The 27,096-nt window shown below is 39.0% G+C and overlaps 3 protein-coding genes across 3 annotated transcripts in view; 2 read left to right on the top strand and 1 right to left on the bottom strand.

Moving 5' to 3' along the window:
• Positions 1 to 27,096, top strand: part of LOC104241542 (uncharacterized) — a 45,219-nt gene that overhangs the window by 17,332 nt on the left and 791 nt on the right. Inside the window, exons 2-10 of the mRNA XM_070153222.1 lie at positions 3,779 to 14,434; positions 22,450 to 22,743; positions 22,830 to 23,093; positions 23,175 to 23,438; positions 23,505 to 23,752; positions 24,595 to 24,800; positions 24,881 to 24,973; positions 25,788 to 25,886; positions 25,971 to 26,330. Of these exons, the coding sequence (XP_070009323.1) occupies positions 8,352 to 10,025 (1,674 nt within the window). The 5' untranslated portion in view covers positions 3,779 to 8,351 and the 3' untranslated portion in view covers positions 10,026 to 14,434; positions 22,450 to 22,743; positions 22,830 to 23,093; ... (4 more) ...; positions 25,788 to 25,886; positions 25,971 to 26,330. The remainder of the gene's footprint in view (positions 1 to 3,778; positions 14,435 to 22,449; positions 22,744 to 22,829; positions 23,094 to 23,174; positions 23,439 to 23,504; positions 23,753 to 24,594; positions 24,801 to 24,880; positions 24,974 to 25,787; positions 25,887 to 25,970; positions 26,331 to 27,096) is intronic.
• On the bottom strand, positions 14,441 to 17,057 carry LOC104241540 (disease resistance protein RPV1-like). Its single transcript, XM_070153223.1, has one exon. It carries the CDS (start codon positions 16,558 to 16,560, stop codon positions 15,793 to 15,795), a length of 768 nt encoding a protein of 255 aa, XP_070009324.1. The 5' UTR covers positions 16,561 to 17,057; the 3' UTR covers positions 14,441 to 15,792.
• Positions 17,547 to 18,638, top strand: LOC138868072 (uncharacterized). Its single transcript, XM_070153569.1, has one exon. The coding sequence runs from the start codon at positions 17,547 to 17,549 to the stop codon at positions 18,636 to 18,638; it is 1,092 nt and encodes a 363-aa protein (XP_070009670.1).

Below are 27,096 nucleotides of genomic sequence, written 5' to 3'. Positions count from 1 at the left end.
ATAAGCTCTTCATCATGTCAATGAACTTTTTAAACTGATTATCATTCTTCTGCTTCGCGAGCCTTTGAGGATAAGGTGGAGGTGGCCTTGGCAAAGGAGCCTTAGCTTTTGGCACAACCGGCTCTGGCATGTCAATTATGTGTTCCCTAGATGGGTTCACATCATTTTGAGTTTCCACCTCGACTTCTTGAATATCAATCCTCACTTCATTGTTCACATTTTCATCAACCACATCTTTAACTACCAAAGGGACTTCGTCATCTTAGGGACTTCGTCATATTGCAACTCAACATCATCATCCATGACTTACTTTTGCTTAGAGGCATTCACATCACCGCCTCTCCCATTTCTTGTTGTGACTGCCATAACATGATTGTTCCCACCCTTTGGGTTCACTACCGTATCACTTGGTAGAGCACCCTTCGGGCGCGTATTCAATGACTGAGAGATACGGCCTAATTGCACCTCCAAGTTTCGGATAGAGGTGTTGTGAGAAGCTAACTACGCATCAGAATCCGCATTCCTCTTCATCATCTGCTCAAACATCATTTCAATTCTACCCATATCATTACCAGAAGAACTAGGACCTTGAGAAGGGAAAGGGGGTGGATTGTTCGGTTGTTGGTACATTGGGGGTCTTTGAAAGCCTTGCCACCGGTTGCCTTGGTTTCCATTGTTGTTCCACCCGCCTTGATTGTTATTGTTGCCCCAATTGTTGTTATTTCCATTCCAATTGCCTTGGTTGTTGTTTTGATTACCACAATTGTTGTTTTGGTTGTTCCAATTACCACCACCTTGTTGTTGATTGCCCCAATTTCCTTGGGGTCGCCATTGTTGGTTTGAAGAGTTGTCTCTATTGCCTTGATAGTTGTTGACATATTGTACCTCTTCACTTTGATCATCATAACCATCATTTTGAAACCCATCACATGTATCATCATATTGCTCAGAATTCCCTTGATTTTGTTGCCTCCTTTGCCTTCTCTTGTTTACAAGCATACTAACACCCTCCATGGCATTAACTTGGCGAGGATTCTGAACTTGTTGCAACTGCGCCTTAGCCAATTGGTTCATAGTAGTAGTGAGCTCAGCTATCGCTTGCCCGTGTTCATGTAATTCCTTGTGCAAATGGATAACCGTAGGGTCACCTTGAGGCACATTTGCTCTACTCTGCCATGCTGAAGAAGTGTCCGCCATTTCATCAAGTACATAACATGCCTCATCATAAGAAAGCTTCATAAAATTGCCCCGGCCAATTGGTTCACAATGCATTGATTTGTAGTATTTATGCCCCGGTAGAAGGTTTGTTGGATCATGGCCTCGGTCATATCATTATTTGGGCACTCCTTCACCATTGTCCTATACCGCTCCCAAATCTCATGCAAAGGTTCCATTGGCTATTGCTTGAAGGCTAATATTTCATCTCGAAGTGTTGTCATATGACTAGAAGAGAAGAATTTGGCAATAAACTTATCCGCCAACTCATCCCAAGTTGTGATGGAATGGTTGGGGAGTCTCTCGAGCCAGTCTAATGCCTTCCCCCGAAGTGAGAACAGGAAAAGTCTCAATCTCAGTGCATCCTCGGATACATTCGTCTGCTTGCTCCCCCAACATGTATCTACGAACCCCTTGAGATGTTTGTAGGCATTTTGATTCACAGCGCCCGTGAAGTACCCACGCTGCTCAAGTAAGGTCAACATCATATTGGTTATCTGAAAGTTGCCCGCCTGGATTCTGGGTGGGACAATAGCACTTGCATAACCTTGGTTCGGAAGTACTCGGGAAGCCACTCTTGGAGGTGGCGGAGGAGGGTTTAGAATATTATCATTTGGATTAGCATTGGCATTGCGGCCTCTACGTTGTCCTTGAGGTACAGGAGGCACCTCATCTTGCTCAACATCATCTACCTCCTCCCCCGCAATCATGTTTCCAAGAGGGTCATTAGCATTGTTTAAAGCCATATTGGTACCTGAGCAGTGACAAAAACAAGTAAGTAACAAAGAAGGAAAGAAGAACAATACACAAAACTAACTAAACAAATAGCCAAAACCGTTAGCTCCCCGGCAACGACGCCAAAAAGTGATCACAGCCTACTCCACACTACTAAAAAGAAGGAAGAGAGGGTCGCAATAGCTTTTACCCAATTTGTGGGTCGGGATCGATTTCCACAGAGAGCTAGGAATGGAGTCGAGTATCTATTTAGGTTGGAATTGTGTATTTGTTCCAAATATCACTTCTAATCATTTTTGGGTTTTCTTTATATTCTACTATTATCAAACTACAAATTATAATTGCTACTAGATTAATTACGAGTAAATTGCTACAAGTTGTATCTAATAGTTTAAAAGGTACTAGGGCAGTGGCATCCTCCTAGGTGGCCAATTGACGGGTAATTGAACCTAAGGCACGATTGACATGATTGGGGAATATGCTATAACTGTTGCACAATTTACCCACGCTTACACCTCTCGGTAGAGAGAATGATTTTGTCCAATTGACTTTCTAAAGACCAATAGGGTAGGCAAATTTGCTCAAGCAACTAGGGTTCAAGTCGGGTATTACTCTCTCGAGGTTTAACCCTTTAATTGGGATTATTAATTCTCTTGAGTCCATCCCAATTCCTTGTTGGGTCAATTTCGGAGACTTAGGCTCTCTTTCTCAAGAAGAACCCAGGTCAACTTAGCACAAACTAGTGTTTGCAACCACTAATTCATAGATTAAACCATGAAATTGACCCAAATAATAAACACTCATAGTCAATCTAACCTTAAATCACAACACCCATCAATTACCCACACTAGAGTTGAGCCACAACCCTAGCTAATGGGTCTAGCTACTCATGCTTGAAGAGAAAAATAGAGAAATAGATGAAGACAAAAATATATTAATTAATTGCTAAGGTAAATACAAAGATTCAATGATAAAAACTGAGTAAAATGCCCAAAATGGCTAAGAAATCTTCTCACGAGCGCAGCTAACGTCTGATAACATCTGATGCCCTAAAAATGGAAAAAGGTTTTATTTATACTAAGTTGGAAAAACTGGACAAAATTGCCCCTGTGGGGTTAGTGTGGACCGCACAAAATGGTGTGCGGCTGCACTAGGCTCTTGAACTTGCAATCTTGACTCTCTGAACCCAGGCTCCGCGAACCGCACAAAATGGACTGCAACCGCGGAGGCTTATAGTGCGGTCCGCACAAACTTGACCGCGGACCGCACATGCTTGAATCTCTACACTTGGCATCTCTCTGAACCTTGACTCTGCGGACTGCACAGAATGGGAGTGCGGCCGCAGAGGTCCACCGCGGACCGCACAAAGTGTAGTGCGGCCGCATTGCTTCGAAGCCTGAAATGCTGAGTCTCTGAATCTCTCTAGTGCGGATCGCACAAAGTGTAGTGCGTCCGCACTAGGCTTGTTTTTCTTGAGTTTGTCTTGTCTTTGGTACTTGTGCAAGTTTCACTCCTTTTGAGTTGATCTTTGACATCTTGTCACTTTGTTGATCAAACCTGCAATCAAGAACAACTTATGAGCCTTTTGGGACTATTTTGTATGAATTTATAATCAAAGCGAAAGCAAGAAGGAGCATAAAATGCGTCAAAATCCCTAGTTATCAACTAACAAAAATAGCCCTAAAAATTGTTCTTCTTATCATTATCTTGAGGTGCTAAAGGGATGTATTCGCAAGAATGTTTTGTTTTAAAATTTTGTGAAAATGAATGTTTCTCTGGAGTCAAAGTAAATCACAGTCTTTTACAATCACCTTAAATAAATGTGCAGGACGAGAATAATTCAAAATGAACCTCTCTCAGTCCGCGAGGAAATCCCGTTAGAGCTACATATGTGGTGGCATAATTTGGGGGAGGACAGCAGAAAAATTGTGACAAAAGCTTTGGGTGGTCTTGTTGGGCTTCTGAAGATTAAGTCGAGGAAGGATATAATTGAGGCGTTGATACCATTCTGGGACCCAGCACATAATGTGTTCTACTTTGCTGATTTTGAGATAACTCTTACGCTTGAGGAGATAGCGGGCTGCGCTGGTTTTAATGGGAGTCTTAGAAATCAATATCTGGTGGCACCTAGAACAGTAACTCCGCACAAATATTTGGACCTGTTAAGCATTAGTCGGGAAGTTAAGACAAAAATTTGGCCAAAGGATTTTGTAGCTTCTACTTCCTGTACCGACGTTACGGGAATCCCCGAGGTTTTGAGACACCAAATACCTGTCTTATTCACGCGAGAAACAAAGATAAGTGGGAAGCTCGGCGAGGATTAGCTTTTATAGTGGCGTTCCTGGGTGTTTTGGTTTGTCCCAGAAAAGATGAGAACATAGAGTTGGGGCTTATGGGGGTACCCGACTTTATGACTAAGAAGGCAAACGACACTATTGTGCCAATGATCTTGGCGGAAATTTACCGAGCCCTAACCGTTTGCTGAGAAGGGGGAAAGTTTTTTGAAGGATGCAATATACTTTTACAAAATGGATGGAGGAACACATTTGCCACCGTTTGGGATACATGAATTGTGGCATGACCGGTCTTGAATGCATTGAAAAACATGAAAAACGGGTGGAGGGTTATGAGTTCTCGGACGGTACGGAAGCATGCTATGCACACTTGAGCTCCTTGACTGCAAACAAGATTGAATGGAAGGATCTCGGTCAGTGAAGTCATTTATATGTCGGCAGAGGTGTGTTTTCTTCTACTGATGGGCCTCCGGAGCATCCAGCTTATGCCCAGCATAGAGTTCTACGTCAGTTAGGTAGATACTAGACCATCCCACATGATGAGGACTTGAGTCGACAGGTCATTGAGTTGGAACCAAGAGCCGCTTTTCCAGAAGAAAGGGTGTGTCAGATTTGGCATCAATGTAGGTTCTTAGAGCCAAAGACCCAGGTAAGAGATCTATCCAGAGGCGAGTTGGAGCCTAGTTACACAGCTTGGTACGGTAAAAGGACCCAAACCCATCTGGAGCCCGAACGGCCCGCAAAAAGGCCCCATGTCCAACAATTCACTGATGAAGCGCAGGTGCAATGGGATTGGTTGGCCAAAGAAAATGAGTATAGGGCTACCATAAGCAAGCTATAAAATCAAGTCAAGGATCTTCAATTTGAGAATGGTTTACAATCCGACGCGGATGAGGGTGAGAAAAAAAGCTGGCCAAAGAAAATGACGCCCTTCGAGCCCAAATTCGGGAAATGAAAATAGCAGCCAAAAACCCCGCTAGAAGTGCAAAAGATGGAAAGCTTATAGATAACCTTAGACTGAAGGTGAATGAGTATGGTTTTGATCTGAACAAGACAGAGGGTGAATTATTAAGGTCTCGAACAAAATTGGCTAAAAATGCGGAGGAACGCGCGCGCTTGGTTAAACAGTTAAAAGCAAAATATGACAGTGAGGTTGTGGGGTTGAAGAAAAAGATCACCGTCCTTGAGAACAAAATGATCAAGCATGCAAAATATTTCAAAGCATAAAGAGAACATTGTTATACAGCGCTGTCACAATTAGAAAAAGATCTGCAACAACTTCAAGAACAAACCATACAGTTGAACAAATTTTAGAAGCCAAGGCCCAGCAGATTCGGCGTTTGTTGCAAGAAAAGGGCGTCATAAGAGAAAGGGTCAGAAGGATTGCCGACTACATCACAATGAAATGCAGTAAGTGTGAGGACATGACCAGATCCATGTTCTTCGCCACTGTAATGACCTTTGTCCGCCAAATAATAGAATATCTCTATCATCTCCAAGGGGATTTGGCGCGTAGGCCTGTGGCGAGACCGATTGATTTCCCGCGGGCCCTTGGAGCAGTTGAGTCATTGATGTATTCATGATTTTATTCGAGTCTGTATTTTCGTCTTTCTGTTGGAGTCTGTTAGTCTGTTTTCAAGTCTGTATTTTCATTTTTCTATTGGAGTCTGTTAGTTCCCCTTTTTCGAGTCTATTGGTTTTAATGATTAAAATTGGTAGGATGAGTCGTTGTAATCAAAACGTTTTTATTTTATGAAAATTTTGAAAATCCCCAAAATGTTTTGTTATTTATTTTTACACTTATCCCCCAGAACTACGTTTGGTCTGATTCATGCGGGGTCATGATACGTAGGCAATCTCCATAGGATTCGATCATAACAAAAAAGAAAAAAAAAAGAAAAAGGGAGGGAGAGAAAACAAGAAACTGTGGGAAGGAAACAATGGCAAAACAAGAGAGAAAATGAGAGAACAAAGAACAACGAGAAATCAAGCAAAGAAATGCAGGAGTGAAAAAGAGAGAAGTTGCAAAATGGACATTAAGGAAAGCCGGGATGACACAAGCAACCGGTCAAATGCATAATAGAAATGGTTAACTGTTTAGGTGCATTGCATCCCCAATATGCGGTTGCCTATTTATTAAGCTCTAATCACTAACAAGTTTGTTGTTGAAAACTAGTACAGGCAGGTGGTTAGTTTGTTTGACATTCTAGCAATTCATCCGTACAACACCAAGTCCAAAACAAGTTGATCATAGCTAACCAAGAACTGGATGCAAATGTTATTGATCCGTCAAGAGAGGGGGAAGAGTCTGATGTTAATCTGAAAGAGGAGTTGTATAAGCTGAAACAACAGATGGTAGAGATGTACCAGGCATAGGTGAAGGGGCATCCACCACCATCCTACCTCGCCAACCCTGCTTTCGCCCCACCGTTGGCTCAATACCAGGAACCTCCCACTGTTGATGCATCTCCAGGTTTTCCCATTTACCACCACTACCAAGGCACCACTTCCCAAACACCACCGCTCCATCACCCAAACCAGTTCCATACCTTCCTCCACTAGCCACCCCTATTTTCGTGGCACCCCCACCCGCTACACTCCACCGATCCTCTAGTGAGCCTTTATTCCAGACCCAAGATAACTAATACTATCCCCAGAGCCTACTTTCAAGGCTCCAGAACCTTACTGCTACACTCCTCGTTTCGACCTCCCTGCTGAGACTGAGAAACCACCTAAAAATCAAGAACAGGAGGAGATGTTCAAGAAGGTTAAAAGCTTGGAACAGTCATTTAGAAACATACAGGGATTGGGAGGCCAGGTGAGCATGGCTTACAAGGATCTGTGTCTATTTCCCGATGTTTAACTGCCAGTGGGATTCAAGATTCCCAAATTTGATCTGTATGACGGGAAAGGAGACCCGGTGGCCCATTTAAGGGGATTCTGCAATAAAATGAGAGGAGCCAGTGGGAAAGAAGAGTTGTTGATGGCCTACTTTAGTCTGAGTCTAAGCGGTGCGGCGTTGGAGTGGTACACTCGTCAAGATCACAGCAGATGGTATACATAGGATGATTTGGCCCAAGCATTTGCTTGTCATTTCTAATACAACCTTGAGATTGTTCCAAATCGTTTGTCTCTGACTAAGATTGAGAAGAAGCCTAGTGAAAGTTTCAGGGAGTATAGTTTTCGTTGGAGAGAACAAGCGGCAAGGGTTGACCCTCCGATGAAAGAGAGCGAAATGGTGTATTACTTTCTGTAGGCCCTGGAGCCCACTTACTACGGTCATCTGGTATTGGCCATAGGCAAGTCCTTCAATGAGGTAGTGAAGATGGGTGGCAGAAGAAGGGCTTAAGTCAAACAAAATCCTAAGTTACTCGGCTATTAAGGCAACTACCCAAGCCATTCAGAACGGTACTGGGGAGTAATCAGAAAGAAGAAGAAAGAAGATGTAGTAACAATTGATTTAGGATCATGATTTGGACCCAGGGGCCCGTCACAACATTATACTCAGCCTCGACCCCACCACCAAACCTACACTCAAACCCCGTATAATCCATCCCAGCATTACTTCCCATTACCAGACCCTTATTTTTCCGTCCACCATGCATACACTCAACCTCCTGCCCACGCACAAAGGCATGCGCTAGCCCCACAAAACACCTACCCAGCTCCAAAAAATGCTTACCCACCCCCACGAGCCTACCGAAACCCTGCCGGCCCAGGTTTCCGACCCAATCAAGCATTTAAGAACGAGAGGTTGCAGCGGAAGAAAACCTTCACCCCATTGGGAGAGTCCTATAATAGTTTGTTCAACAGGCTGAGGCAATTGGATATGTTGAGGCCAATTGAGTCGAAATTGCCAAACCCTCCTCCAAAGAATCTTGATTACTTTGTAAGCTGCGAATATTGTTCTGGTACTCCGGGGCATGATACGGAGTAGTGCTGGCACTTGAAAAATGCTATCTAGGAGCTCACTGATACAAAACGAATTGAAGGCCAAACTCCAAAGGCATCCAACATCAACCAGAACCCATTGCCAACACATCAGGAAACAAACATGATCGAGATAGTACATAAGGGAGGGGAGCCCAAGAAGCCTTCACAGACGTCATGATGATTCGGTCCAGTGAGGTCAAGCCAGTTAAAAAATCAATAGTTGAAGGATCAGTGAACAAGGGGAGCAGGACAATCGGTGAACCATTTGTGGTAGCCGAGAAAAGAACCCCAAGTGATTTTGCAGCAAAACAAGACAAGTCAAAAGTGGTTGTGCCAGGAGTGGCAAATAAGCCTGTAATAATTGTAGAGGGTGCCCGTACGGATCCTGTCATCATCAAGCCTGTAACTCAGTTGCCGATAGTCAACAGCAAGGCTATGTCGTGGAACTATGAATGGGTGATAGTGACCTACAAGGGAAAGGAAGTGAAAGAAGAAGTCAATGAGGCCCATGGGTTAACTCGTTCGGGAAGATACTTTGCCCCGGAAGAGTTAAGAAAAGCTAAAACCTCCAAAGATAACCCAGTTCTCATAAAGAAAACTGTAACTAAAGAAGAGGCAGAGGAGTTTCTGAGAACAATGAAGGTACAAGACTATTCCATCGTGGAACAGTTGAGAAAGACGCCTGCTCAGATTTCCCTGTTGTCATTGTTAATCCACTCAGATGAGCACCGTCGGGCCTTGATGAAAATTCTGAACGAGGCTCATGTTCCCGACAAGATTTCAGTAAACCATCTGGAAAAGATTGCCAACAAAATATTCGAGGTGAATAGGGTCACTTTCTCCGATGATGACTTGCCTGTGGAAGGTACCGAGCACAATAGAGCTCTCTATCTTACGGTGAAATGTGAAGATTCCGTGGTTACCAGGGTATTGGTTGACAATGGTTACAGTGCAAACATTTTCCCTCTCTCTACTCTGAACAAGTTGAAAGTGGATGATGAGAGCATTCACAAGAACAGTATCTGCATTTGGGGATTTGACAGTGGAGGGAAAGATTCAGTTGGTGATATAGTGCTTAAGTTGACAATAAGACCGGTTGAATTCACCATGGAGTTCCAGGTGATGGACGTAGCCATCTCCTACAATCTGTTGTTAGGTCGACCTTGGATTCATGCCGCCAAAGCAGTCCCGTCCACTCTGCACCAGATGGTCAAGTTCGAATGGGATAGACAAGAGATCGTCGTGCATAGCGAGGATAATTTGTGCGCTCACAGTGATGCCGTTGTCCCATTCATTGAGGTTGAAGATGACAAAGGGCCTTGGGACTATCAGGTTTTTGAAACAGTGTCGGTCGAGAAAATTCCAGAAGGGAAATGCGTTCCAATTCCAAAGATAACTGCCGCATCAGTCATGGTGGTCTTTGAAATGCTGAAAAATGGCTTCGTACCTGGTAAGAGTTTGGGTGCATCTCTACAAGGTATCATACAGCTGGTGTCTCTCCCTAAAAACTTGAGTACATTTGGTCTGGGATTCAAACCCACAACTACAGACGTGAAAAGGGCTAGAAAGTTGAAACAGAGGGTGTGGGCACTTCCAAAGCCTATCCCATGTCTCTCCAGGTCATTTGTCAAGCCCGACGCCAGAAAACGCACAGTGACAGCAGTTCCCAGTTCTGTGTTTGACGTTGATGAAGAGTTAATTGAAAGGTTCGAGAGGTTGTTCGACGATGTGAACGTGGTGAAAGTTGGAGAAGGTTCTAGCAAAGCAGATGTGCAGTTTGTTAGGCCGAATGCAAAGCTTAACAATTGGAAGGCTACTCCTCTCCCTACCCGGAAGGAGTTTTGGTAGTTTGCTTTGATTTTCTTTCAGTTTATCTGGATTGTTCCAGGGTTGTAATTCAGATTCTATGTTCCGTCCATTTAGATGTATAAACCCTGCTATCTTTTAATTTCAATGAAATGCAATTTCCCTTTTTCATCATTCCTGATAGTTTTATTTTTGTTTTTCTTTTCTTCTCTGTACAGTTCTTTTTATGTTGGTTTCAATGACATGACATGCATGAGGAATCTTCGGCCCAGTATTAAAAGTCAATCTAATTCTGAAATAATAATTCATGAAATAGAGTGTGATGATAAATCAGAATATGATGAGGATGAGGCCTTTGAAGAGATTAGTAAAGAACTAAGTCATTTTGAGGAAAACCCCAAGCCTAACCTGAATGATACAGAAGCAATCAATTTAGGGGACCCAGATAATGTCAGGGAAACTAAGATAAGTGTCCATCTTGAACCGCAAATCAGGGAAGAGATAGTTAAAGCATTGTTTGAATACAAAGATATTTTCGCATGGTCATATGACGACATGTCGGGTCTAAGCACTGACTTGGTGGTTCACAAATTGCCCACTAACCCGGCATTTCCTCCCATCAAGCAGAAGTTGAGAAAGTTCAAAATCGACATGAGTGTGAAGATTAAAGAAGAGGTCACAAAGTAATTTGATGCAAAGGTCATTTGAGTCATACAGTACCCCACTTGGTTAGTCAATGTTGTGCCTGTGCCAAAGAAGGATGGCAAGACCAGAGTGTGTGTTGATTACCATGATCTCAACAAGGCTAGTCCAAAATACAATTTCCCACTTCCAAATATCCACATTCTGATTGATAATTGTGCCAAGCATGAGATTGGGTCTTTTGTGGATTGCTATGCGGGCTATCATCAGATCTTAGTGGATGAGGAAGATGCGAAAAAGACAGCATTCATCACGCCATGGGGGACGTATTGCTACCGGGTCATGCCTTGTGGTTTGAAAAATGTTGGGGCAACTTACATGACGGCAATGATGACTATATTGCATGACATGATACACAAGGAGATCGAGGTCTAGTAGATGATGTGATCATAAAGTCCAGGAAGCAGTCTGACCACATCAGAGATTTGAGGAAATTTTTCCAGAGGCTTCGCAGGTACAATCTTAAGCTTAACCCCGCCAAGTGCGCATTTGGTGTTCCATCTGGAAAACTGCTGGGATTCATAGTCAGCCATTGAGGTATTGAATTGGACCCGTCAAAGATCAAAGCTATCCAAGAATTGCCACCTCCAAGAAACAAGATTGAGGTGATGAGTCTATTAGGGAGGCTAAACTACATCAGTAGGTTTATTGCTCAACTCACGACAACTTGTGAGCCTATCTTTAAGTTTCTGAAAAAGGATGCTGCGGTCAAGTGGACTGATGAGTGTCAGGAAGCATTCGATAAGATAAAGGGGTACTTGTCAAACCCACCTGTGTTGGTCCCACTGGAACCAGGGAGACCTTTGATTCTTTACTTGACAGTCCTGGATAATTCATTTGGTTGTGTGTTGGGTCAGCATGACATCACCGGCAGAAAGGAGCAAGCCATCTATTATCTCAGCAAGAAGTTCACATCTTATAAGGTTAAGTACACTCACCTTGAAAGGACATGTTCCGCCCTAACTTGGGTAACACAGAAGTTGAAGCATTATCTGTCATCTTACACTACTTACCTCATTTCTCATTTGGATCCATTAAATTATATCTTTCAGAAGCCTATGCCCATAGGGAGGCTCGCAAAGTGGCAGATCTTTCTCACAGAATTTGACATCATCTATGTGACTCGGACTGCGATGAAAGCCCAAGCATTGGCCGAGAACCAGGTGGATGAAGAATATGAACCTTTGAAGACTTACTTCCCTGATGAAGAGGTGATGCACATTGACGAGTTGGAATAGGTTAAAAAGCCAGGTTGGAAACTTTTATTTGATGGGGCTGCTAAGATGAAGGGCGTTGGGATAGGAGCTGTACTTATTTCTGAAATAGGACATCACTACCCTGTTACGGCTCAGCTTCGTTTCTATTGTACCAACAACATGGATGAGTACGAGGCATGCATTTTGGGTTTGAGGTTAGCTGTAGACATGGGTGTCCAGGAAGTCTTAGTCTTGGGAGACTCGGACCTTCTAGTGCACCAGATTCAAGGAGAATGGGAAACACGGGATTTAAAGCTCATACCGTATCGACAATGTTTGCATGATCTTTGTCAACGGTTTCGGTCAGTAGAGTTCAGGCATATTCCAAGGATCCATAATGAGGTTGTCGATGCTTCGGCTACTTTGGCATCAATGTTGCACCATCCGGACAAAGCTTATGTCGACCCTCTGCATATTCAAGTCCGTGATCAGCATGCCTACTGTAATATGGTCGAAGAAGAACTTGATAGTGAACCATGGTTTCATGATATCAGGGAGTATATTAGGATGGGGGTGTATCCAGCACAAGCCACAGGTGATAAAAAGAGAACAATTCGTCGTTTGGCAAGTGGATTTTTCTTCAGTGGAGGAGTTCTGTACAAAAGAACTCCAGATCTTGGATTATTACGATGCATAGATGCTAGACAGGCCACGGCCATTATGACTGAAGTACATTCTGGAGTTTGTGGACCGCATATGAGTGGGTATGTTCTGGCAAAGAAAATTTTTCGAGCGGGTTATTATTGGCTCACCATAGAGCGAGATTGCATCAGTTTTGTACGCAAGTGTCATCAATGTCAAGTGCATGGAGATTTGATTCATTCTCTGCCATCTGAATTGCACACAATGTCTGCATCATGGCCCTTTGTCGCTTGGGGCATGGATGTCATTGGACCAATTGAGCCAGCAGCGTCCAATGGGCACAGGTTTATTCTGGTGGCCATTGATTATTTCACCAAGTGGGTTGAAGCTAAACTTTCAAGTCTGTGACCAAGAAAGCAGTGGTCAATTTTGTTCACTCAAATATCATTTGTCGGTTCGGGATCCCAAAGGTGATCATCACAGATAATGGTGTTAATCTCAACAGTCATTTGATAAAAGAGACGTGTCAATAGTTTAAGATTACGCATCGCAAATTCCACCCTATATCGCCCCAAGGCGAATGAAGCAGTCAAGGAAACCAACAAGAACATAAAGAAGATACTTCGGAAAATGGTAGAAGGTTCCAGGCAATGGCATAAGAAGTTTCCCTTTGCGTTGTTGGGTTATCGCACTACTATTCGCATTTCAGTAGGTGCAACTCCTTATTTGTTGGTATATGGCACAAAAGCAGTGATACCTGCGGAAGTTGAAATCCTATCTCTCCGGATTGTTGCTGAAGCCGAGATTGATGATGATGAGTGGGTCAAGGCCCGTTTAGAGAAATTATGTTTGATTTTTGAGAAGAGATTGGCAGCAGTGTGTCATGGCCAGTTGTATCAAAGGAGAATGGCAAGAGCATACAACAAGAAGGTGCATCCCCAGAAATTTGAAGTGGGTCAGCAAGTATTGAAACGTATCCTTCCACATCAGACTGAAGCAAAAGGCAAGTTCGCCCCAAATTGGCAAGGGTCGTTCATCGTAACGAGAGTGTTGTCCAATGGTGCTTTATATTTAACAGATATAGAAGGCAAATGTGTAGATATGGCTATCAATTCTGATGCAGTCAAAAGATATTATGCATGATTTCTTTAGTTTAAATTGTATTTGTTTATACTTGGCATGTTTTGAAGATTGGAATGACGAAGGCATTTTGTTTTGCTATCTAAACACATTATCCTTTGTTACCCCTTTGAGCTCTATTTATTTCCTTTTATACCCCTCTTTTGGAATTAGTAACAAAATTCAGAAAAGTGAACGCACAAGCTAAGTAAAGGAAAAGAAAAAAAGATAAGAGAAAAAGAGAAGGAAACACTACAAGAAAAGAGATCTTTAACGACCATTTCTTCACGAAAGGAAATTAATCCAGTCGTTATATGTGTACTTATAGCGGCCAATATTTATTTTCGTCGTTAAAGTTATTTTTTATTGTAATTTTTACGAGGGAATAATTTGTGGTCCTTCAAATTGTGTCAGTCTCGTCGTCAAATCTTAATAAAAATGAAAAACAAGCGCTAATTTTTCCCTCCTTTATTTTCTCAACCAACTATCCGCACATTACCCCCAAATTATCAAAAAAACCCTACAATCTCTCGCCTAAAATGCTATCCCAAAACACGCACAACAACTTCAGCAAAGAAGAGGCAAAGAATCACGAACAAATAGGGCTCTCGCTGCAACTGGCCACTACTCGATCGGCGAAGAAGTTCTGAAATTAACATTATATATACAGAGCAGAGCAGAACTCAATAGATAATCACAAAAAAATTTGGGCTTGTGTACGTAGCTTATAATCTGTCTTCTCTGGTGAATCTGTGTCAACGCTAGTAGGATTCCGTTCTCCTTCTCGTCGAGGTAAAGTCAAATTATAACTACCCTTTAATGTTGTTGTTTTATGTTTTGGACTTATTTTCAACTTGTTTTCATGGAGTTTTCGGCTGAAATGTTGGTGGCATTTTGGAGCTAGTTTTTCTGGGTTTTAGTTTTCGTTTTACTATTGCATTTTGGGGTTGTTTTGGGATTATTTTGGAGCTAATGTTGAGCTGATTTTGTCCAGAAAAACAACTGGGTTTGGGATGAGTTTAATCGATAGGAAGAGAAAAGATGAACTTAGGTGTTGGGATTTTTTAGAGAGGGTAACAATGAGCTTGGATGATATTTGGATGATTTTTCCTTCTGCTTTTTCGTCTCTTTTTGTTGGCTTCTTTTCCGATCTCCTCCCTCTGTTCTCTCTCCGTTACTCTATCTATACTCCCCCTATTTTCGTCCGTCAAGTTAGAATGGTGAATCTGTGTCGCTAAACTTGTAGTAATAACTATTGTGAAATCGTGTCCTTTTTTTTTATCTCTCTGCTCTTCAAATATTAGATTTCTTCTTAGAATTATATGTATATTTTCCAGATTTATAGTTACATTGACGCCCTTTATGGCGAGGCTTCTTGTAGTACCTCTGCTATTTGTTTGCTTGCTTGAAGATTAAGATTTAAGAATCAAACATGCTTGTAGGAATTAAATTTGCCTCTTAATTTGTAACAATATGTGTTTAGATGTGGTGTTCCTTAGTTCTTCAAGTCCATAATCTTTCTCTTCTTTCTTGTTCCACCAGTGTTTTAATTGGTTAATGTAGTTGACGAGTGGGATTAGTTTAGTTTTGTTCTTTACAATTTCTTTATCTCGAAAGAGATGATCGTCTTTGCTAAGGAAATCTAGAAAATAACTATACAATAATTAATATCTGCTAAGTCAGAGATGCCACTAACATGTTTTGGTAAGATGCTTTATGCATGTTCTATGTGAATTTAAAGTCACATTATTCAGTCAACTAAAGTTAGAATATTTTAATTCGTTTATGCAGTAGACCTCTGGTTATATGAATTGGCTCAAAAGAACTTTCATGTTATCATAATCTATGAATTATAAACATATCAATATTGTTGAAGTACTGCAGAAAGTCACAGTATAAAATTCACTAAGTTGTTTCCATGATAAATCATCACCAACCTGTGGTGATTAATTAAAAGCTCTGAGCAGTACTTTTAACCAGGAGATTGAGGGGGAAGTCACATGTTTTAATTTGGTTTAGGTGAATAACCTACTTTAGTCTCTTCTTTGTCTGACTTTGCTCTCTCCCCATATCTTGAATCAATGAATCCACTTTCAGCTTATCCTTGTCCATTTCGATCAGATATCTATCTGAAAGAATCTCAAGTCCTACTACTGAGAAAAACCACATCCATCAAGTATTGTAACTGCACAATGTTTATCTTTTCCAACAAAGAAACTAACAATATCGAGGTACAGATTCTGTACATCATCATCTGGTAGTAAATCATAGCTGATTTTGAGTTTTTCTAGGATCTTATTGTCAGGGATTGCCTTTAGTTTCCTTAATGCACATTCCCACACCTCTATACTTCTGTCACAACGAGAAGAACCTAAAACTTTGAGAGCCAAAGGAATCCCTTTACAATGAAGTATCACATTTTCTGAAAGGTTCTTGTGATCTTCTGAAGGTTGTTCTTTTCCAAAAGCATACCAACTGAAGAGTCGAATTGATTCTTGGGCATTCAATGGCGTGACCTTATACATCTTACATCTGCAGACCTCACTAGCATCAAATAGGTGCCGATTTCTGGTTGTAATGATAAGTTTACTACCCAGATAAAACCATTTTCGCATCCCAAGTACAATATTTAACTGATCTCTATCGTCTACATCATCGAGAATAAGAAGAATTCTTCTGCATCGAGTGGCCTCTTGAATCTTGTTGACTCCTTCATCGACACTGTATATCTTCTCAACATTCTTCCCCAAAACACTTGAAACAAGTTTTCTTTGTATACTTACAAGACCATCATGTCTTTCTGAAGTTTTATTTACATCAGCAAGAAAGCTGCCGCCATCAAATTTGTCAAAGTTCATATTGTAAGTTGTCTTAGCTAGTTTAGTTTTACCTATACCTCCCATCCCATATATAGCCATAATATCAATACTAGTTGATCCATCTTTCAATCAGAGACTGAATGTCTCTAACTCGAGAATCTATTCCAACTGGATGGAGAGCAACACTTAAAACTGCGCGATTTAGTTTTCCTGCAACCACCTTCACAATCTCTTGAATAAACTTTGACTCACACCTAAAAATTGAATTGTATTTAATACCATCTAAAGTCAGGAATAAAGCACATACTCTGCAATGGAACAATTTAAAATCCACTAATATAAAACTACCTATAAACATCAAGCTAGTAAAAGTTTACCCATCAGATTTATTCTATAAGACCATTCCTCCCAAATTAGCAACTTCTGTTAGAGCAGCCTTCTTTCCTTCACCTTATGCAACAATTCCAGTCTCCTTCCTTCGGTCCCGGATTTACATCTCTCTTTATATATTAAAGAATCTTGTTCAAAACTCCCTTTTTGTTTCCTGACTTCTGAGGGATCCACATCATAAAACACAGGTAGAACAAAACGTCGAAAAGCTCTCTTACTCTCAAGTATAAACAAAAGTTCATCAAGGCACCTCTCTGAAAAGGTATACTCTTTAGTGAAGACAACAATGAGAATTCTTGATTCTTGAATTGTTTTCTGCAATTCTTTGCATCCCTTTTCATCTATCTCAAGTTCGTCAACCCTGAACGTGCGAATACTAACATTTGATAAAGCTGAAAAAAGATAATCTCCAAAGAACATGCCTATTTAGGTTGCCAAACTCAGAAATTCATGATAAGAAAATGGAGTCACTTTTTGTTTTGTTTTGATCAGTCACTGATAAACGATTGTTCTTTGAGAAGCAATTGTCTAGAACCATAGAAGAGATAAATAGGCGAGCGTAAAACTTGTCAATTCATGATAAATATACAAGTTGAAGTGTTTTGCTTATTTTTTGGCTTGTTGAATAAATGTTTACTTCTGGCTAATACATTATTTTAATCATATATACATATATATTACACATGCAACAGATTATGGCACCTGATAAGAAGTGGATGGAACTTATCCATGACCGACTTGATAATGCTTACAAGCTTGGGGTGAACAATTTTTTGGATTTTGCTTTTACAAGATTAAGAGAAGCGCGTGTAATACGTTGTCCATGTATCAAATGTTGTAATACATCTTCGGGAACACGTGAGATGGTTAAGTCACATTTAATAGTACATGAAATAATTCAAAATTATACTTTTTGGTATCATCACGGGGAAAAGTTAGGTGAGCCACAATCAAATTCAGAAGATGTAGAAGATGATGACATTGAAGAAGCTTATGGTGAGGATAAAATACATGGGATTCTAAGAGATTTATACCCTAATTTTGATGCAGACAATACGAACATTGATGGTAATGATTTTCTTGAGGAGGAACCAAATCTTGAAGCAAAAAAATTCTATAGGCTTTTAAAGGATTTTGAGCAACCATTGTACCAAAATTCAAAAGTTTCTAAACTTTCTACTATGGTTAAATTGCTTCATATCAAAAGTATTGGGTGTTGGAGTCATGAGTCATTTACAATGTTCTTGAAGATGTTGAAAGAAGATCTATTGCCCGCTGAATCAAACTTGCCAGATTCATATTATGAGGCAAAGAAGATAATTCGGGATCTTGGACTTTCTTACAAAAAGATTGATGCGTGTAAGAATAATTGCATGTTATATTGGAAGGATGACAAGTTTCTTGAATCTTGCAAAGTTTGTGGAGCATCTAGATGGAAAGAGGACAAACATAGCGGAGAAACTAAATTTAAGAGTGGGAAAAAGATAGCGCACAAGATTTTACGTTATTTTCCCTTAAAGCCAAGACTCCAAAGATTGTTTATGTCCTCAAAGATATCATCTTTAATGACATGGCATCAAGAAAAAAGAGTTGACAATGGAATGATGAGGCACCCAGCTGACTCAATGGCATGGAAAAAGTTTGATGAACTTCACCAGTCTTTCGCTGTTGAACCTCGTAATGTTCGACTTGGACTTGCTAGTGATGGTTTTCAACCATTTGGAAGTTCTAGAACCCCGTACAACATTTGGCCTGTTGTACTTATTCCTTATAATTTACCACCTTAGCTATGTATGAAGCAAGAGAATTTTATTTTGTCGATGCTTATTCCTGGTCCTGAAAGTCCAGGAGATGCAATTGATGTTTATCTTCAGCCTTTGATGGATGAATTAAAGGAATTATGGGAAACTGGAGTGGAGACCTTTGATGCATCAACCAAACAAAACTTTATATTGCATGCAGCTCTATTATAGACCATTAATGATTTTCCGACCTATGCAAATTTATCTGGATGGAGTACAAAAGGAAAATTAGCTTGCCCATGTTGCAACAAAGAAACATCCTCAATCAGGTTAGAAAATGGTATAAAGCAGTGTTATATGGGTCATAGACGCTTTCTTCCTCTTAATCACAAATGGAGAAATGATAAACAGTCATTTGATGGCACTAAGAAGCGAAGACTACCACCCAAAGTTTTATCGGGTGAGGATATACTTGATCAAGTGGCTGACTTAGATGGTTTACCACTAACAAAGGATCCAAAGAAGAAGCCTAAAATATCACATGAGAGTAGGGGTGATAATTGGAATAGGAAGAGTATTTTCTTTGATCTTCCCTATTGGAAAACTCTATTGTTACGATATAATTTAGATGTGATGCATATCGAGAAAAATGTATGTGACAATATTTTGGGGACAATCTTAAATGTCAAAGGAAAAACTAAAGATACCATAAAAGCTCGATTGGATTTGCAAGCAATGAACATAAGGAAAGAATTGCATCCAATTAAAAATGGGGATAAATATGAGCTACCGACAGCATGTTATACGTTATCTCCTGAAGAGAAGAACATATTTTTCAGATTCCTAAAGAACTTAAAGGTTCCAGATGGATATTCATCAAATATATCTTAGTGTGTCAACACTAAAGATCGCAAAATTTCAGACCTAAAAAGTCATGATTGTCATGTTCTTCTACAACATTTACTTTCACTTGCTATACGTGGTATGCTTTGCAAATCTGTATGTGAACCTCTTATTGAGTTGTCTTTATTTTTCAACTTGCTTGGAGCAAAATGTTTAAGAATGGAAGAGTTAGAACAAATAGCAGCTCAAATTCCTATAACTCTATGCAAGTTAGAAAAGGTATTCCCTCCTTCATTTTTTGATGTGATGGTGCACTTGCCGATCCATTTAGCTAATGAGGCTATGATTGCTGGACCTATTCAATATAGATGGATGTATCCAGTGGAGAGATGGCTATATTTTTTGAAATCTTTAGTTGGTAATAGGGCTTGCCCAGAAGGTTCTATCGCGGAGAGATATTTGGCAACTGAATGTTTAACTTTATGTTCAAGGTATTTGCATACAATGGAAACATAATTTAATCGCCTTGAGCGGAATTATGATGGTGGTATTATTGAATCTGATGGAGGTTTAACAGTTTTTTGTCAACCTGGAAAAGATTTAAGAGCTGGAAAAATAGACAAACTTAATCCAGATGAATTAGAGCAAGCACATATTTATATTTTGAAGAACTGTGATGAAATTCAACCATTTCTCGAGTAAGTATTGACTCGACATAATAATTTGATTATATTTTATCCATCACTTCAATTAAAATGACATGTTATTCTTAATTTTTTGTAGAGAGTTTTCACAAATTCCAGGTGATACCTCTCAAAAACATTCTGATAGGGAGTTCATTAGCTGGTTTAAAAAAAAGGTTAGTACTAGTTATGTACTATTGTTATTTTCTTAACCATAATATTTATATAGTATTTGCTAATTAAATTATATAATTGATTTTGATAGGTTGTTGAATTGTACAAATGTGATAACAGTAAGAAAATGGAAGATTTGCTCACTTTGTCACGTGGTCCCCTGCCATATATGAGACGTCTTAAAGGCTACGTTACTAATGGATATAGGTTTCATGTGGAAGAGTATGACAGGGGTTTGAGGACTCAAAACTACGGGGTGGTTGTAGTTGGTGAGACAGATGAAGAGAATAAAAATATTGATTATTATGGAGAACTTACTGAGATTCTTGAATTGCAATTTATTGGAGAAAAAAGAGTGATCTTGTTTAGATGTAAGTGGTTTGATGTGTATGACCAAGAAAAGGGAGTTAGAATGGATGAATATGGCTTTGTGAGTGTTAACCGTCAGCGATTATTGAAAACTAATGAGCCATTTGTATTAGCAAACCAAGCATTACAAGTATTTTATGTCGACGATCCTTCAAATAAAGGCTGGCATATTGCAAGAAAAGTTCTACCTCGTGATACTTTTGACATTTTGCAAGAAAAAGATGACGATTTGGAGAATTTGGATAATTCTACACAAATGAAAAGGAAAAGAACTGATGAGGGTTTTTGACCTTCAATAGTTCGTGCACATTGAATGGTCAAATTCTCTACTTGGGTATCCCATCCGAGGTTCGATGGGATAGCTTTTGTACAGATGGATTTTTTAACTTTAGTAGATTGTTGTATTGTGCAAGCTGGCCTTACATGTTTCATTCGAAACCGGAAAGCTAACTGCTTCAAGGGCAAGGTCAGAGTTCTTTACCCGGGTTTAATAGCGGAACTCAATCAGCCGGCGGAAAAGTTCATGGAAACATTGTTTGTCCATCTCTTAGCAAGTGGCAGGCCAAATGCATATAGACTGCCCGTTACGTGCTATTACCTCCTTCACCTTGATTTAGCTTGAAAAACTCTTTTTTCTCTTTTCTCTCTCCATCATCTCAGTTGCTACAGAATGAGTTCTTATTTTATCAGTAATACTTCCACATATCTATCATAGTTTTATAGTCAAAGAAGGATGCCTGTTTGGATAATACACTTTTTAGGATGCTCTAGCTGGACCCCTTTCTTACTATGACCTTCGGGGACCACCTGTTCGATGTCATTTTTCTCCTATCCATCATGGGATGCTTCCCAAAACTCGTTTGGCTTTATCTTTGGTTTTATTGTGCTTATTTTCGAGTTAGGTGGTTAAGAATGAATGTCAACTTCATAGGATCATTCTTTTAACTGCCATTATCGTTTCATACTCTCAAGTATGCTCATTAACTATTATCAATATTAAAGCTGCTTCTAGAATTAATCTCTTATGTTGTACTGCTGCTGGAAAGTGGAAAAAAGAATTGAAAATACTTTAGTGGTCAATTGCTGAGCATAGGTCCTTCAAAAATCAAGTAGTGCAAGCATTTATACTAGTTTCTTAACTAGTCACCTACCGCATTATGCCTTCTTAGCTGTTATCACCTACCGTATTATGCCTTCTAACAACTGCCTAGAGAGTGTTATATGATAATCATCAAATGCAGATAAATACCTCAAGGTGATGTATGCTAAATCACTTGTACCAGATATCTCTATTCGCATTGAACTGTAGAAAGTACCACTGCTAGTGGCTAACTACTGAAGTAAAGATAACTTTCTATAATGTATAAATCTAATTGTATGCAGGTAGTTGTATTGGTTTAGATGTGTTTAAAAGGTAGTATAAAGAATACACTGCTTTAAAGCTGATTCACTGTTGTGGAGTGCAAATACAAACTTGTCTATACAGCTTCTCGGTTGCACTCTTTGGAAATCATATAATCATGGCTCTGTTTTACATTGGAACTGATTGCAAGTGAATAAGTTTCTGGAAGGACTTGGAGCAGCTGCCATATGCTTGGTCTCTATATGGTTTTACAAGTTTAGCCTTGTTGTATTTTGTTTGTGTTTTCTAATTCTAACACAAGTTAATTCTTTTATCAGTAATATTGGCAAGGGAAATTTTGTGTGGATAAATAACTTTATTACTCATCTTAATGATTTTTATCTTTCTCATGTAACAGTTAATCCATACTTTTATCTTATTTTAGGTTGACATGAATCCATCAAAATTTCAGAAGTCTGAAATGGGAGCAACTTCAAAGAATGTACATCATACATATATTCAACCTGGTGCTTTAGCAAGGGGAAGAGGACACAACTTTGGATCTTTGGGCTCTGTAAAAACAAGTATTGGAAAGAGAACTCTGATTGTAGAAAATAAAAATCATAATTCAACAGCTTTTGAGCAGAATAAGCTTGCACATATTAATAATCTTGTGCCCCCTGGTTTTGTTTCGATGGAGATGATGCTCCCCTCGCTCAAGACCCTGAAGCGATACAAGGTCTCTTAAGTTATAATTTTTTGTTTTGTTTTATTTCTTATTGGACTGGTATTGATTTTATGTTTCACGTAAATCAAAATTTGCAGAAACAGGAGCAGCTTTGAAGAATATACATCATGCATACATTCAACCTGCGGCTTTAGCAAGGGGACGAGGGAAAAGCTTTCGATCTTTGGGCTCTGCAAAAATAAATGTTTTAAAAAAAAATCTAATTTGCAAGATTAAAAATTACAACTCAAGGGCTTCTAAGCAGTATAAACTAGCACATAGTTGTAATAATCTCATGCCTCCTGGTTTTGATACGATGAAAGACGACATTCCCTTCACTCAAGAAGCTGAAATGATGCAAGGTCTCAAGTTTTAATTATTTATTTTGTGTTTGTTATAAGACTAGAAGTTATTTTATGCTTTACTCAAATCAAAATTTGCAGAAGTTGGAGCTATTTTGAAGAATGTACGAGACACTTACAGTCAACCTAGTGCTTTAGCAAGGGGATGTGGGCAAAACTTAAGATCTTCGGGCTCGGCAAAAGGAAGCGTTGGAAAGAGAAATATGGTTGGCGAAAGTAAAAATCACAACTCAACAGCTTCTGAGCAGAATAAGCTAGCGCATAATAGTACTAATCTTATGCCTCCTAGTTTCGATCCAATGGAAGATGATGTTTCCCTCGCTCAAGAAGATGAAATGATGCAAGGTCTCAAGTTTAATATATTTTTTGTTTGTTATAAGACTGGAATTTATTTTATGTTAAAATTTGCAGATTTATGTGAATCTGAAAAGCCAAAAAAGGTGAGAGGAAAGAACAAGAATAAAGATGTAGCAGGACTCAAATCCGGAGAAAAGTTTAGAGTTAACTTTTACAACAATCGGGTTGTAGGAAAGCATCAAGCCTCATTTTCGAGACACTTGGGTATATTAGTTCATGATCGTAATATGTGTCCGTTGCAAGTACATTCATGGAAGGACATCGGAGAAGATAAGCTGGAACACATGTGGCGAGCTGTTACAGTAAGTATTTAAACCATTATTAAAGCAATACTTTCTTGGTTGAATTGCACTTTTCAGGAAAAAATTTCATGGGATATAATCTTAAAAATCACTCTTGAGAAAGAGAAGTTTAGCTGGCCATATTTAGCAACACATCTTCTCTTCCATAGTTAAAAATTTATTAATGAAGGCAATGTCTTGAGTGGCTTTCTTTATTTAGCAGCACATCTTCTGTGAATCTTTGTTTTTAAGCTGGTTTTTTGCATTTATAACTTGTCTTGAATCTCTGTTAGTGATCTCTGGCAATTACATTGTTATTAGTGTGAAATAGTTGATGCTTTACAAAGCTTCTTGACATTGAAGTGATCTCTGCCCAGTTTTGGCAACTTTCAATATTTGCAAGATTTAGACCTTTCTCAGAATCATCTAAGTGGTAACATACCAAATGGAGTTATGAGTTGTAGAGGGTAAATGCTAAAAGAATAAATATAGGAACATATGATACTATCAAAATCTTTGAGTTGACCCTGTGGATATGGTTATGCACTGCCTTAGTGCATTTTTGTTAATACAATTGTTACCATTCTCAAAAATCTTTGAGTTGGCTTGCATTTTATGTCATATTAAATGTCCTGCATTTTTGGTGTTGACCTGAACTAAAAAACAACTCACCAACCTACCATTAAAAAGTGTTTGTCTCAATAGTTCTCATGTTTTTTGGCGAGGTACCATGAGATTTAACCTACAATACATATTTAGTTTATATTATTAATTCATGGCAAAGTGGTTGCATTACTAATTTGCCTTTTGATAATTTTCAAGTCCTTTCCTTTCTTGATTGATGATTTTGCAAAATATTATAGGACAAATTTGACAGTGATGACATGAATCATCAAAGAGATCATGTCTTAAACCATATGAAAAAGTTATGGACCAATTGGAGAGGATCATTGCACAGGTATGTAAAGTTTAAGCCATTGCATGAAGCTCTAAAAATGTTCCGAAGGAGATAGACAAGAGTGATTGGGAATGGTTGGTCAAAGAACATTTTTTAAGTGAAAATTTTAAGGTAAGACTTCATAACTACTTTTTAACTTCTTATTATTGTAAGTAACAGTTCATGATTTCAGTGGTTTGTTCTTAATGTAGGAAACAAGTATTAGAAACTCGATCAATAGGTCTAAGTTGAGAATGCCTCATCGTACGGGTAGCAAGTCGATTAGAGAAATTATTTACGAACTGGTAAGAGCACAGCAATCCTATTCATATTCACTGAAGAGTGCTTTTTCCAGTTTAATTTTGCACCTTGAACTGCAAACTACACTGTTTATTGGCTTTGATTTTACATGTTTGGTTTAGCAATGTTACAGAATTACTAATTCTAAAAAAAATGCAACAGAATAATATGGAAGTAAAGGACTTGACTGGTACTATATAACTTGGTGATTAATAGTGACTCTTCTACTGCAGTATAATAGTAATCACTTGCTACAGAATAATAGTGACTGATACTAAAATGCAACAGAACAATAGTGATTGTTCTGCTGCAGTAGATCACTTGCTGCTTACTTTAGTTTCAGTGCTCCGTAATTTCATAGATTAATGCATGTCATAATTGCTGGCTTTTGGTAGAGTCGGATTGAAGTAGCCTGCATCCATGTAGCTCCATATGATCCTGAATTTTCCTTAATGGCTATATTTACCTTATGTCTATTTCATCTCTTTTTTACACTAGATGCAACAAGGGAGGCATAAATTAGAGCTTTATAAGTTCATCAATCTCCTCTGTCTCTTATTTAATATGCAAAACACCTTTTTTAAAATATACAAAGTAGGCATAAATATACCAGATTTGATGTCTAGGAAATGTTGCATCTTATCCGTAACACCTGAGGATAGTAGCAATTACAATTAACTTGGTGATTAAAATTGTTACTAATAAGCCTTGCAGTCCAACACTACTGAGGCAGGTTCTGATGCAACTTGCTCCAAACTAAGGGGGGATCTTCAGGCAGTGTTTAATGTCTTTGTTTGACTTGTTTATTTAAATGTGAAGGGAGGCAAAGACGGTAATCCACCGAACATGGCAACTATATTCTTTGAGACTCACAAGAAAGGCGATACGTTTGTAGAACCTGAAGCTAGTAAAAAATATGTATGTTTATTGATGAACTTTATTTTACATCCTTCATTTTATTTTTATGTATTTTGTTATTTCAAATTTTCTTGTATTTTATAGGCTGAAATACAAGAGCTGGTACAATTTGAGCCATCTCTTACAAATATCGAGGTAATAGAAAGATGTTTCGGACCTCAAAATAAGAGTCATGTGGTTGGATTAGGGGGTGGTATAACCACTAAGGAGTTGAAAGGCGGTAGCTCCTCAAAGGCTACAATCCTGATTGAGCTAAATGCAACTCGAAAAGAAAAAGAATCACTACAAACTGAGCTGAATGCAACTAAAAAAGCAAAAGACTCTCTGGAAAAACGCATGGACGACTTTGAGTCTAAGTATGATCATCTTATAAGCTTATTGGTTGATCAACCTTCATCAACACCATCTACAAGTCAACAAAGTACAAGTTGAAGTATTTGACAGGTGCGTAAGCTTTCTACCAATTTTTAGATGATGAATATCCTTAAATGAATTTAGTGAAATCTTTTTTTGTTAGTTAAATAAAGTACTGAGCTAGAAAGAAGTGACATTCCTGACGTTGACAAGAAAAAGTTTGTCTTTTCTCATCTAATCCTTTACTATGTTTACTTGGGTTAAGCCCTTAAGTTTACAGTACTTAATTATTTTTTCATAAATGAGCTTTTGATTTCCTCTAATGCTGCCATAAAAATATATGTTCCTGACAGTTTTGAGGTTGTATCTTTTCTAGTTCTGGCTTTAAAGTATTATGGTTACTGTCATTTATATATTCCCTTTGATATATATGTGATTAATGTAAATTATTGATATGTCTTTGTATGGAATAGCATATTCAAGTATTTACTGTTGTTGTCAGCTTATTTGTTTGAGATATTAAAATAGAGTAGTATTACGATTAATCTGGCTGGAAAGAGCACTAGTTTGCTCTGCTAAGGAGATATATATAAGATTATAAATGCATGACTGATGCAATAGTTTGTTCTCTCTTTCTTTTTGGTTAAGTAGTGCTAAGCAACTCAAACAATGGTTTCTTACTGCTAGTGAGGTGGAAAGTGTTCTACTCTTTTCTTTTTCTTTTTCTTTTGGAGTTGTTTCTTCTTTGACTGAGTTGACACAGCTATTTCCCGTGTTCGTGCTCTTTTCAAACCAACAGACTTGGGAGTAGAAGCTGCATTAATAGATGTAATCCCAGTAGTCTTAGGATTAGCAT

Source organism: Nicotiana sylvestris, chromosome 8, assembly GCF_000393655.2.
Source record: "Nicotiana sylvestris chromosome 8, ASM39365v2, whole genome shotgun sequence".
NCBI classification, from domain to species: Eukaryota; Viridiplantae; Streptophyta; class Magnoliopsida; order Solanales; family Solanaceae; genus Nicotiana; species Nicotiana sylvestris.
The sequence above is the reverse complement of the archived record's forward strand: the minus strand, read 5'-3'. Positions and strand labels throughout refer to the sequence as shown.

Coding starts and splice junctions, on each gene's coding strand:
- LOC104241540 (XM_070153223.1), bottom strand. CDS start 16,560: ATGGCTATATATGGGATGGGAGGTATAGGTAAAACTAAACTAGCTAAG.
- LOC138868072 (XM_070153569.1), top strand. CDS start 17,547: ATGGCACCTGATAAGAAGTGGATGGAACTTATCCATGACCGACTTGAT.